General features: G+C 32.6%; 1 protein-coding gene across 2 annotated transcripts; it reads left to right on the forward strand.

Moving 5' to 3' along the window:
* The first annotated feature begins 4,799 nt into the window (after positions 1-4,799).
* Positions 4,800-8,400, forward strand: LOC129319430 (ribosome production factor 2 homolog). Of its 2 annotated transcripts, XM_054964495.1 has the most exons (8): positions 4,800-5,072; positions 5,752-5,860; positions 5,999-6,202; positions 6,627-6,872; positions 6,955-7,197; positions 7,287-7,352; positions 7,889-8,036; positions 8,246-8,400. In XM_054964495.1, the coding sequence occupies exons 2-7, from the start codon at positions 5,792-5,794 to the stop codon at positions 8,009-8,011; spliced, it is 951 nt and encodes a 316-aa protein (XP_054820470.1). In that variant the 5' UTR covers positions 4,800-5,072; positions 5,752-5,791; the 3' UTR covers positions 8,012-8,036; positions 8,246-8,400. The 2 variants fall into 2 exon arrangements, with proteins under 2 accessions (XP_054820470.1, XP_054820469.1); XM_054964494.1 differs by having other exon boundaries at positions 4,801-5,072; positions 7,889-8,400.
* Positions 8,401-14,326: the final 5,926 nt, after the last annotated feature.

Genomic DNA, 14,326 nt, shown 5'->3' on the forward strand with positions numbered 1-14,326 from the left:
CCTTATAAATAAATAAATACTTCTCACTTAATTATTATCATTTTATATCAAACATGTAAATAAGAAATGGATAATTAAAATACTTGTAAAGCTATATTAATTTAGTACAACAAATTTTAGGTAACTGTTCTCACGAATGGGTGTTGTGGGATGCCTAACACCTTCCCTACACTCAATTAACTCCTGAACTTATTTTCTAATTTCACAACTATTTTATTCTCCTTTAAATGATTTTCCAATATTTTCTTCAAACTTTTGGTGGTGGCTCCCATGCAACCAATTTTCGCTGCAAAAGCCGAAACCTTCGCTCTTATGAGCCCTCTGCATTGTATCTTCAGGTGCGACAGCTGTTCTTGTATGTGACCTTGTATGCCTATATGAAGTTGATAGTAGGCCAATAACACTATTAGCCCACAAGTCATAAGTGGCCTCTAGTAAGACATTGCGATTATCCAATTCATATAAAGATTGATAATTGATGTAACCTATTATATAACTATATCACATCTTTTGTCACACAATATTTCGATCAAGTATGAGACATGAAATTGTCATTTTCCTTTACCTGACTATTACTTTCTGATTTCTAAGTGAATTGACTATAATAATGAAAAAAATCCTTTCCATTATAGTATGGCCATATATTTTCTCAGTCTTACACATCGAGAGGCCCAGTAATATCTTTCAATTAATGTGAGGGACAAATTTTACCTTGACCACTCATATTCCTCTGCGTGAATATTACTAAATTCAATTATAGCTTTCATGATCACTCGATTACAGGTAAATTTTGACTAGGTCACAGTTTGTGGTCATCATGTAGGAATCCATGATGATCTCAAGTCAAAAGGCTTAGTGACATGTTACATATGAGATAAGCTTATGACTTGTCCTATGCAGCTCTCTCATAGTGGGTTAATCCAGCACCTAGAACACTTTCAAGTACCTACAACTTTGACTTATATCTCTATAATTAATCAAAGTCATATTAGTCTTGTTTCATCTATGATCCCTTATAGATGACCGATTAAGGATATTTAGGAAAATCATTATAGTGAACGTGCAATTAATATGATAACAAAAGAGAAATTCATTAAATAACAATGTTCATAATACAATGATTGGCTTTAGGGAATAATTTCCAACAGTTGACACACGCGTTGTGGCGCACACATCAATTCTACTGCCAAAACAATAGATCTGATGTGAACTTTGGACATGCGCTTTTTACATTTGATGTTTGATTAAGGTGCATCAAACACCCATATCAAGCTTGTTTTAAAATCTAATCAAGGACACTAGTTTTGTTTAAATCTGATATCTCATTTAAAAGTTGGACACCCGAGTGCATTTTGACTGTTTTAAGTCAAAATCTTTCACTTGAGCATCACCATTTGAAAATCATAAGTCGTTGGCCACTTTAAGACCTTGACCATATCCAATGGGATAATTTATACATGATTGACCATTTTTATACTTTATATTACACATATAAACCAGTTTAGCTGGTAAATCGCCCATTTCACACACATTTGGGCACAACCTTTTCATTCCACATAAATTCACATTGTTGGCCAAACATTCTCTTTTATCACATATTCATTCGACTTATATGTATATATGATCAACTTCTAGCCTCAAACATTACAATCATATCACACACACATATACCAAGTAGGGCTAGGATTCAAAAGTTACACATGCATACATATTCACAAAACTATGCACATGCACAAGTTCTTACGACAATTTATATATACAAGCATACTCTATATCTTAAAGTCATCATACCAATTCTTATAATGGGCTTCAACGAAAAAATCTCTCTAATCTCGACCTAAATCTTTCCCTTTCACACCACTAATGTCAGAAACTATAAAAAAAATGTAAATAACCATGGGTGAATAACAAACTCAATAACTAAAATAGTTCATTGAATGCTCATTAACACAAATAACCACATATAAGTAAATAAAATCAAAGTGATAATTCATATATCAAATATAAACATAATTTTCCTCTTTCTAAATGTTTTTGCACAATCACAACTACTAGCATGATCATCTATCCGCCGATCTTCCAAAGCTTCTCGACTTGAAACCATAGGCTTTAATAGATTAATCACATATTGAACCAACACACATTCAATAGTAGAAACACCTAGCCAAAGGTATTTTATCCACATTCAGATTATGGTTTCCCCCTTCACACACAGTTGTGATAAGGGTGTTACTAACTCCTAACTGCACCCTTATGGGTACTAGGGAGTTTCCATACTGCTTGAATTTCCTATGATAACAGTCCTAATATCATGCTGCATTAGATGTATCATGGTGTTAGCCCATTAAAATTGGTTGCATCGGATGTTCTATAGTGCTAGCCTAACCATATGAATTTATTTTCATACATCTCTAAACACACACCCACATGCACACCAGGTGAACTCCCACCCTCTTTTATCATGCTTTCATCATGCACAGATCACTACTTTTCCATAAATCATAATATATATATATATATATATTCATTTCGTTCAAATGTCATTAACAAATCATCAAGCTTTTCAAAATACTTTTGAATGCTAAAACCATGCTCATTGTAAAATATTCATCACAAAATTTCACAAAAACATTAAGTCATCATTTGTACATTTACTCCTACGTAATTATAATAGTTAATAAATATAACAAACTATATAGTTACCCCAACCCTTCTATTCCTAAAAAAAGTTACCCGTGGTATACTTCCTTATTCACACTTCTTTAGCTCGATTCACATGCTACCAACAACAATCTATACAAAATTGACACTCGAAGTCAATTGTCATATTGACTAAAAGTACCAATTATAATAATTAAACACTTAAATGCTATCATTTCTTTTATCTAAGTCCATTCATACATATTACACATAATTACCACTCCTTACAAGCATTAACGTGCTTATTCCCAATTTTCACCTATTTTCTCTCTCTAAATTTGACTATTTTGAGCCTATAACTTTAAAGCTTTAATGTTTAAGCTCAAACCAATTACTCTTCCAAATTATAGGGTAAGAAATTAACTCTAAAGAGCCTATTTTAACTCTAAAGAGCTTTTTTATTATTATAGGGTAAGAAATTAACCTCTTAGAACTTTTAAATTTAGTTTTTCAATAGTTTAAATTAAGAGAAATTAGTATAAAATTAAAGGTTATGGTGGTATGAGACTTACTCAGTAAGTAATAGGTTAGAAACGTCATCCTTGTGCCTAAAAATGCTTGCCCTAGTAGAGCTTTTACTCTTCCACTCTCTTGTGACTCTTTTCTATGTTTCTCCCTCTGTCTTCACGAGTCCTTCACATTCTTATCTATCATATTTCTGCATCATGCACAGTGGTGCATCCAACACTAGCCTAGGCGTGTGGCATAATGAGGAAACTCCTCACCGTGTTCACATGCTCTACCTCACAATGTTGTTTTCTATTCATATCTATCCATGTAACATCTCAAAAGGTCAAAACAACATTTCATCATCCAAAACCCTAATCACACATGAAATTACTAATTCACCTCTATTAACACTTAATTCCAAAATCAGGAGTTCAAGATGTTGTAAGGAGCATTGATATGAAATTAGCAAAGCATTGACAAGCTAGTGTTTGATAGCCTTACTGATCTTCCTTCTTTTGGTTGGGATCGAGAGCGTCAATGATCGTTTTATGTTTACATGACCTCACCTTCTAGTCTGCTCGATAAGATTATAGTGCGCCAGGTGAAAACCAATTAGTATAAAATCATTCTCCTTTGCTATCTGCTTAGTTATTCAAACTTACTAGTGGAAACAGATAGGCTTTTAGGGTGATTCTTTTTTCTACGTGGAAAGGTGAAAATGGAAGTGACTTAGTTTTGAAGTGAGCACTGTCTTCGTGCTGCTACTCGAAAGAAGTGTTGTCTCCACTATCACACGCAATTTGATCATGACGCCATTTAGGCCTTTTGATCATTGACATTAATTTCATTTTAGTTTTTTTAGACTGAATTAAAATTTTAAATTTGAATGATCCTTCTTTATTATTATGTCACGTCTTTGGTACTTTGCTAAAATTTTTCCTATCTTTATTTTATATTTATTCAAATAAAAAATTTATAAAATTTATAAAAAAAATAAAATTTGACATATATAGTCTAAATTTACTATTAAAAATTTAAAAAAATTAATATTAAGTCTGCATTATTCAAACTATATATGATAGTCAATTTAAAAAAATGTAAAACTTTTTAATATTAAATTTGGACAATTTGTATTAAAGCTAAACTGTACAAACTAGTGATTATTTTTATCAAAATTATTTATAAATTTTTATTTTAATAAATATAAAATAAAAATAAGAATTTAGACTATAAGTTTAAATTTAGACTATTCATATTTTCTAATATTAAATTTAGACAATTCATTTTAAACTTGAATACTTCATTGGCGTGACCAGATTTTTTTTTCAAATTGTTTACTTTAATAAATATCAAAAAAGATGAAAACTGAGGAAGGAGAGGTTGGAGGAGGGAAGCCCCGTTGTGCCCAATCCGTTAGGCCATGTTTAGTTCGTAGGAATAAGATGGAAATGGAGTGGAAAGGGGAGAAGGAATGAACAATCTTGGCGCTTGGTGTATGGGAGTACCCATTCCATCACTTGAGGCAATGGCTATTCCATTTCCATCAACAGATCAGGGGTATAATGACCAAATTATACATGGTTATGACTTTTTCGGACAATCCTATCCTTCCTTTCTTTGCCCTAATTATACAACCTTCACTTTTATTCCCACTCAGTCGACACTCGATCCTCGTCTTCTCTTCTCCGCGAGTTCGAGGTCGTCTCTGCGATTCCTGCTTCACCGGCAGCAAGTCTCTGCAATTTGGACTTCTATATGATCCCATTTTAGCTTCTATTCAATCTCGTCTTCTCTTCTCATCTTACTCCTCGCCTCGCCTTCTTCTATCATTCCTGAAGCTCTCTGCTCGGCCGCCGCAACATCGGTTACTCTTTACATCTTCTTCCCCAAGGAAACTCAGTAGACACATTAACGTTATACAGGTACAAAAATTGTTTATCTTTTGCGTCGCAAATACACAGGATTTGATTTTAGTTTACGTATTTATGTCTACGCGTAATACTCATCTCTCGGATTTTACTTCTTTCCTCTTGAAATTTGGTTTCTTGAATTCGTTGTATACTTTCTATGTCCTCCGTTTAATTGTAATTTATTTACGAAACATGATTAGAAAGATATAGACGTGCTTTTGCTGTGATCGACCGATGAATGTTTCGGGGTATACCACCTTTTTCTTTAATGGTAAAATGCAATTATTTTTCTGATTCATATTTTAGGATGTGATTTAAAGTTTGCGCTTCTAGAATCTAGAATTAAGATAGAATACAAATTAGGTAGCAAACGAGAAAGTGGTCAAGTAACACAAATGATTTGTTAAGCAGTAGTTAAGTGTCTGTGGGGTGTTTCTACTAAGCTTATGAACTGGTGCATGAATTTGTGCATTAGCTGACTTCGGACCTTCCCATCTACTGAGCCAACTTTTTAGGTAACTGAACTTTCACGCCTGTTATAGGGTATCTCTTCTCCAGATACTTTGCGTTATATTTTGAATTGATCTATTATGATAAATATTTTGATGTCTCATTTTTCTGGTGAGCTCTTATTGTTATTAATTTATCTATTTGCTGTATTTACTGAGTAGCGTTTTTATTATCATTGCAGACTCTTGGTTATATTCACTTGCTGTTTGTTGCTCTCAACCATGGTGGAAATTAAAACGGCCAAGACTCGCAAGGGTAAACGAGAGCTTGAGAAACGTGCTCCCAAACTCGTGAGTACCTCATTGCTTCCTCTTTCTGTTCTGGTTAATTTGTTTCTTGCCATGAAAATATTACTGTTAGCTTTTGCACTAGGTGTACTTTTATGTCAAAATTTGGTGGCACGTGTTAGTAATGATTGTGTTTTTCAGGTTGAATCAGGGAAGAAGACACTTATATTGCACGGGACGAAGACAAGCAGCATATTGAATGCCGTGCTTTCTGAGATATATCACCTTAAGAGGGAAAGTGCTGTAAAATATAGCCGTAAGAATGACAACATCAAGCCATTTGAAAGTGGTGGCGAGACTTCCCTGGAATTCTTTTCACTTAAAACGGATTGCAGCATTTTCATGGTGCGCTTAAAACCCTCCTCTACGTACTGTGTTCAGTTATTTATTTTTCCATTGTACATTTATCCCGTTGTTGTTATAATTTATATTGTTATTGTTTATGAACAAAAGAATATGGTTCGAGCTAGGTAGAAGCACAGTCAGAGTTCTGACTGACAGTTCCATTTCATGTGGTTTTCTGTTGTTATTACAACAAAAATGCTAATCAATGAAACTATTGACTCCCTTTTGGCAAGGGAAAGAAGAAATGGCATTGTACTGTCATTTTTAGTAATCCTTATTTGTTTCATCACGATGCTTGATTCTACCATGCTATTCTGCAAAGTTTTTTCACCAAGTAATTTCTTCCTTTAGGTGTAGTCATGATTTTCTTTCCTGGCAAAATAGTAAGCAAAGTAGTTTCTTAATGGTTGATTGTGTTTTGTAGTATGGATCTCACTCGAAGAAGCGACCTAATAACCTTATTATAGGGAGAACTTACGATCACCATATCTATGATCTAGTAGAAGTTGGGGTTGAAAATTTTAAATCCATGGAATCATTCTCTTATGATAAGAAGCTAGCACCCAAAGAAGGGTCAAAGCCTTTCATTACTTTCATTGGAGAAGGATTCGAGAATGTGGAAGAACTTAAACATTTGAAGGAAGTCTTCCTTGATCTTTTTCGGGGAGAGGTTAGTCCTTGCTTTCCTTACTTTACAGATACTGATTTCAAACGGACTGGTATTAAAGAAATGATGATCCTGATGTTTCTAGGTTGTGGAGAATATAAATCTTGCTGGATTGGACCGTGCATATGTATTTACTGCCCTGTCTTCAAATAGGGTCTTCCTTACACACTGTGCATTGAGGCTTAAAAAGTCAGGCACCGTAGTTCCAAGAATGGAATTAGTAGAAGTTGGCCCTTCCATGGATTTTGTTTTTCGTCGGCATCGTCCTCCAAATGAAGGTTTAATGAAGGAAGCCATGAAAACTACAAGGGAGAAAACAAAGAAAAAGGTGGGCCTGATGACCTGATTTTCTGTGATTTCAATTAATTATTGTGAAGTTTTATTTACAATTCTATGTGCATATTCTGTTGCCTACAGGAGAAAAACGTTAAGAAGGATGCAATAGAGGGCAAGGTTGGTAATATATACATTCCAGATCAGAAGGTAAGAATAATTTCCTGCTTATGTTTTGTTCATTACGTTGACTGCGAGTTCTCGCCTTGTCACCTATTAAACTACATGTCTTGCATGTTGCCCCCAAAAAAAAAATAAAAATTACATACTACCTCTTTCTCAAATTATAAGACAACTTTGGAGGTATTTTGTTATATCAAAATATAAGACAATTTGACAAAAATAAAGTTTCATTAATAGTGTTTTTTATTAAAGTGGTGAGAGAATGGAAATTATTGTAGTGTAATGATTAAGTGTGCAGCAATATTTTTGAAAACATAAATTTGTAAAGTATCATTGTTGAACTGTATTGGTGTGTGTAATCTTGTCTCAAATTGCCTTAAAATTTGGGATGGAGCATTTTGGAATTTTTTTTTTTTGGGTGGCAAAAACCCAACTGACAAATCGTATTTGGTGGGGGCATAGAATTCCATGCTTTCCTGCCATTGGAAGCTGAATTTTTATGTGTTACTGGTCTATTCCTTTAATAAAAGGATCATTCGTTGTCATAATTTTATTTTGTTCAGATTGGAGATATGGCCTTACCAAATAAAGCAAAAGGAGTGAAGAGGGAACGCAGAGAAGCCAAGCTAAAAAATGCAGGTGGTGAACAAGGACATGCATCGAAAAGGAAGAAGGAAGATTTTTAAATCTCAACCTGTTCTAACGGAGGAGGTGTTGGTTGCATTTTACTTTTTTCTGGCATTTTGGGTTATCCTCTCTTCTGCCAACAGTTTTGCTGTTGCCTACCAAATGATTACCTCATAGATCAGTTTCTGAACAATATAAGCAAACTGTCGTAACATGAATTTGTTGAGCATTTTTGTGAGGCTATTTTAGCATCCTTGTTTAGATTTGATCGCTGTGAAATGGCTCATCTGCAGGCTTCATGATTGATGAAAGAGGACACTTTTGGATCTGCCCAGAGAAATCTTTGTAACTGGGCAAAATTGTTCTCCAATTCTGACTCTCGATGGAGGAGCGGCGATTCTGTATTTGTACTTGAAACTTTTTCGCTTCAATTACCCTGGTTTTATAACTCCCATTGTATCTTTGAAGAGGAGAAATGTGCTTTACTTACATATAAGAGGATAGAATACAGGACGCATAACTTCGAGTATGTTTAAATGAAGAAGCTTGCAACTGTAATTGCAACTTGCCCACTCGGGCATGTGGAAAACAACCAGCTTCTAAATTGATGTTGAAAAGCTATCCTGATCCATGTGGTGTGCTCCTAAATAATAAATCTGAAAGGATTGCCGGATTTCATTCTAATGTTGGTTAATTTCCACCTACAATTATTGAGATAATAACCCATGGGTTCTTGTTTAGGTAGTTAGGGGTTTAGATAACTTAACTTGAGGTTCGTGTTCGAGTCTCAGGTATGCAAATGTACAGTTGAGCACACAAAGTGTCACTCGTCAGTGGTATCTGCAAAATCACCACATTAAGGGCCTAACTTATGCGAGGATCTGGATTAGTCTAACATGGAGTGGGTGGGCAATAAATTCAAGATACTCACTCTCCAAGATATCGGGTGGAAGAGCAAAAAAAAAAAAAATATTGAGATAGTAAGTGTAATTTAAGGCTACAACTTTTGTTGATTAAAGTCTTGTGTCCCATTCCAAAAAATAAGTGGGATTGAATTCTTGTCTGTATCTTATTTTATCTTAAAAGTCATTTCATCCTGTTAGGAATTGAGATGGGATTAAGATGAATTGATATGTTTTTCTGCACGAGAGGAAGGTTTGGATAATAACATTTATTAAAATTTTAAATCATGAGTTATTAAGTATAAAATTAAAACATGAGTATATAAATCAAACAATTTAAAGTTAAATATTGAATTACATTAATCACAATTACAAGTGCACAACTTAAAGTTAAGTATACATGAGACACAACATATTATGATATCAATTACAAGTGATCTTTGGACACTAAGAGCAACGTCAACAAATAAGTTAGGCATAATATCAAATCATTGTTTTTCTTTTTTGGTTAAGATATGTTAAGCTAATGACTTTATTGAAAATAAAATAAAAAATATGATATAAACAAAAATAATTAAACAAATAGATATAAAAATAAATTGTATTAATATAATTAATATTTTATAGAGAAACTTATTACTTTATACTGCTTACTCTATATCATTAAAATTATTAATATAAAAAATTTTAATTTTAAATAAGAACTGTGCATATTGAAATTATAATTAATATAAATATAAATTATATTAATATATTTAATTATACTTTTAAAATAAAAAATTATATATATATATATATAACGTTCGAAGTGGGATGAGTGTCTCAAAGGCAATCCCGTGCCTTGTCCCATCTCGAACCCCTTTCTTAACCCATCTTGCAAAGTCCCGTTTTGATTTTTTTGGGCTGGGAAAGACTTGTCTTGATATGATCAAGAAGGAACCGAGATGATTGGATAGATATAGGGTTGAACACCCCTAATGTAAAGTAATGTTTTGAAACCTGGACCGAACATCAAACTGGAAAGAGTAACGGGTTGCGGTTTTCATGGTTTAACTGGTTAGACCGACGGTCGAACCGATAACACAAATATTAAATAAAAAATAATATTTATATGCGCAACTATATAAATAAAACATTAATTTTTCAATTGTGCTTGGAATTCTGACTCCAAAAGCTAGATGTTTGGACTGTTAGAGCTAGAGGTAGAGGCCTGTCAGTATAAGCTTGTGATCTTGAAGGAAAATGCTGGAGTTGGAGGCACACCGTCATGTCATAATTCATAAGCTTTCGGTCTTGAAGCCAAAGATTGGATCCCTAGAACTGGAGGTAAAGGTTGGAGGAGAAGTTAAAGATTGAGCTTGAGCCATGGAGGAGAGATTAGAGGTTAGAGAAGAGAAGAAAAGAGAGAATTAGTGCTTAGAGAAGAGAAATTGTGAATCTAAACAATTTAACCTAAATTTCTTTCTTTTTTTTAATTTTTTTGCTTTGAATCGAGTTGACCTGGCTTCGATTTTCGGGTCCAAGCCGATTCTCTCAAAATTGGCTGGTTCAATCTGAGTCAACCCGAGTCAAATGCCAGATTGGTTTGATTGGTTGGACCAAACTGTTTTACTAAGCAGGTAGCGGTCGGACCGTCCGATCTAATATGATTTTAACAACATTGATGTAAAGAGTCCAAGTATTTATTGATTGTTTTGAGGTGATTACTTTGCTCACCAAAAACCATGTAAGCCAACACCTTTTCAAAGACATCATTGTGTATGCAAGCGAGTAATCCAAGAGTGGTATATTTGAATTTTATGTATCGAGAGGCAAATTATTGTGCTCATTTACTTGCTTATAAGGTTCTAGATTAGGTTGGTAGTCTGTGTTTTTGATCAGCAATCACTTTTTTGCCAAGAGGTGGTGAATGATGAAAGAAATAGGTCTTAATTTGTGAATTTATTCTCTTATATTGTTGTTTTGGATTAATGTTACCTCTTCATATTAAAAAGAAAAAAGAAAAAAGAAAACGAAAAACTATCCTGACCTGCAAAGAAGATTTTCGTTGGGAAGCTAGGTTGGGACTCTTTGGGACTTTCTACAATTCTTTGTTGTTATATATACCCTTTATTTGTTTGTCAAGAACATGAATTATGTTTTTTTGGAAAGGGGTTCATACGGAGCTTTTTCACTTTATAAGGGTGAGTACTCTTGTTTTCAATTGTGATGGCATTAGCCTATAGATTTCAAGTCTCAAGTTCATAATTATAAGAGTGATGTGCAGTCACTTTTGATTATACAAGTAAATTAGTCAAATATATTAACCACGACACGAGCAAACATTCTTAATATTCATAATTTTAATTTCTTGCCAACACTTTATATTGAAGAAAGTTATTTATATGCCAACTATAAATAAACAATTAAATATAATAGATTATCAAAATTTAAATTTACAACAGTACACATTAAAAAAAGGGTAAATAAGCAAATTGGTTCCTAACTTCTAAGTTCAGAATTTAGGGTTCTAAAATAATCTTTTGTATAATATTCTCCTTCAACTTTTAAAAAATGATGCAATCTGACCTTTATAATTAATAAAAGTTAATATTTGATCATTAGTTGATTAAAAAATGACAAAAAAGGATCCAAAAAATTGTACAAATAGACAAAATAATTTCCTAATCTTTTTCTGTAATTTTTTGGGATCATTGTTTATAATTTTTGAGTCATTTAATATACCTTTTTCGGCTTTTTTGTTGTTGTAAATTTTGATGTCATTTTCTATCAATTTTTGGTTGGCTATTGGTAAAAGTTACATTTTGTTAATAGTAGAGGACAAATTGCATCATTTTCAAAAGTTAGAGAAAAATATTGTATAAGAGACAAGTTTAGGGTCTTAGATGCTTTTGGATCTATAGTTTAGGGACCAATTTGTTCATTTTTTTTAAATATTCAAACATTCATTATACATGTCAAAATCTATTATAAGTGTAAAAACATAATTTATAAAAAAGAGTTTATTTGATTTTTAGATAAATTTTTAGATAATAAAAACTTATAAAATAACTATAATTTTGAATTTATAATTATTTTTGGCATGTACAGATGTATTGGAATATTGTTAAGAAAATTGCAGTTTTAGATTTATAATTGATTTTAGCAAGCATGAATGTTTGAATATTTTTAAGATAATAGTTTTAGGTTCACAGTTGATTTCATAATGCAATAGGGGTGTTTAGATATATTTTATAATTTTTAAAATCTTAACATTATTGTACAATATTATAAATATGAGTCATTGATTTTAAAAAGAAAGTCTAAAAGACAACAAAATGAAATACAATTGGCGAAACCTACCTGTGCTGCAATTGTTTCTCTTACTGGTATTGAAAAGGGTGAACTTGAGAAGGAAGAACATATTGGTAGTGATTGGTCTAAGTCTAAGACACATGTAAGGAAGAGTAAGAAGAGGGATTTGGGCCAGTTGGGCTTGGACCCATTAGGTAGGAAGGTCCTTGAAATGAGACACTTATCCATAAATCAAGGTATGAATAGAGTCAAAAATGAGAGCCGAGCCTAAAAAAACCGACCTTGAAGGCCCTGTTAAAATAAGGATTCGGGCTTTGAAAATAATTTTTTTTTAAAGTGATAGGGCTTAAAGGCTTGGCCTTGATAAACCTTGTAAAGAAGAGCTCAGGTTCAGACAATCCTTCAAGCCTTGTTATATTATTGTTATTTTTTTTCTTTAGTGAAACACGTGTTTGAAGCCAATAACCTACTTACCTAATCCTACATACATTATATTATTATTAATTTTAATTTATTCTAAAATTAATTTAATGATTATCAGTATATAGTATAAAATTTTTGATGATTTTTATTTTTCTATAATTATTATGTTTGTCTATTTATAAAAAAATAAACTATTTTTTAATTAAGATTTAAATTTTATTACTAGATTTCTAAATGTGTGTTGTTTAATTTCTAAAAAATTATGAGAATTTTGAATTTTTTTAATTTCAAAATGTTTTAATTAATTTATAACGTTTAATTTGATTTTAATTTTTTTATTTTTTTACAAAAGGGGTTGCAGGTCCGGCCCTGAGCCCTTCATATAAGAGTTAGGCTTGAGAAATGGGGCCAAAAATAGAGAACCGTATTTTAGGGCTCAAGCTCATAAGGGCCAAATCTTTAAAAGCTAGGTGGCCTGTATTTCTAGCTTTGCGTACGAATGGTGAAATATTGGATTTGGGTGAATATAGTGGAGATATGCCATCAATGGACATTGATATTTTGGATGCTAAACATGTAATGCAGCATGAAGAAAGAGCAGCAAGAAAAAATAACTTGTGCAAATGGTGCATCATTTTCTGATCATCCAGATAAGGAAGAAGACATTGAAGAGAGACCAATTTCAGGTGACTTTAGAATGGATGAGAATTCAATTGATGCATCTTCTGCAGATTCTTTATTGATAGAACAGAGGAAAAATGATGTGCAAAAGCATTTTATTTAAAATATAGTATTGCCGGTACAAGGTGTTTGGCAATATTTGTTGTAACCTTTGGAAAGCTCGATGTAATCATGCTATTCATGGAAAAAGCTCAAACAAGGACACATTGCTGTATATTTGCAAGCACGGACTGTTTGAAGATCAGGAAGCACGTACTCTCCATCAGAAAATTTTCAATCTAGATCATGTTATGCAGGAATATTGGAAACCCCAAAATAATGCTTTTAGAACTGGACCGAATGTTAAATCGAAAATATTAACAGTTTATAGTTTGCATGATTCAATTGGTTGGATCAATAATTAAAGTAATGATATAATAATTAAATTAAAAAAATTGTATATGTATATAATAATCTAAATAAAAGAAATAAATATGAAATTGCTACTTAATTTAAAAATAAAATCAAATATATCAAATTTATCATCACTTAACAAGCTATATGATATAATATAATACTACATAATTAAAAAAATTGGTCATTTTCAAAAAAAAATTCAATTTTTTTTTTAAAATAATTTTTTTTGAATAATCCGGTTTTTTAAAACCAGATTTGGTTTCCGGTCCAACCACCAGTTTAAAACAGCGCAACCCGGCTCAACACCAAAACTGTTTTTACCCGCTGACTGAGCTGAACTCCAAACAAATCAACGGTCAGACTGTTCGGTCCGGTTCGGTTTTTCAATCACTGCCCCAGAACCGGACTACTTATGCTTTGATATTGATGGTTCGGTGAATAGGGTCACCAAGCGTGTGCTGGGATTATGCGGAACTATAAAGGAGAATGGAACAAAGGAACCTCAACTGTAGCAGAACTGGAAGGGATCAAATCTGGGTTACAATTGTGTCTGAAACATAATTTGAGCAAAGTTAAGATTCATGCTGATTCACTTGAAGATGTGAATGTAATCATGATAAATTTTTCAGCATACAACAGATAAGGAATGTCCTTTGTCGATTGGAAGATGTGCAAATT

This window comes from Prosopis cineraria, unplaced genomic scaffold (genome assembly GCF_029017545.1).
Source record: "Prosopis cineraria cultivar Desert tree isolate PC_DT_omini unplaced genomic scaffold, ASM2901754v1 PC9, whole genome shotgun sequence".
In the NCBI taxonomy this organism is placed as follows: domain Eukaryota; kingdom Viridiplantae; phylum Streptophyta; class Magnoliopsida; order Fabales; family Fabaceae; genus Prosopis; species Prosopis cineraria.

Coding starts and splice junctions, on each gene's coding strand:
- LOC129319430 (XM_054964495.1), top strand. CDS start 5,792: ATGGTGGAAATTAAAACGGCCAAGACTCGCAAGGGTAAACGAGAGCTT. Junction 6,203..6,626: donor CGGATTGCAGCATTTTCATG/GTGCGCTTAAAA, acceptor TGTGTTTTGTAG/TATGGATCTCACTCGAAGAA. Junction 7,353..7,888: donor TATACATTCCAGATCAGAAG/GTAAGAATAATT, acceptor TATTTTGTTCAG/ATTGGAGATATGGCCTTACC.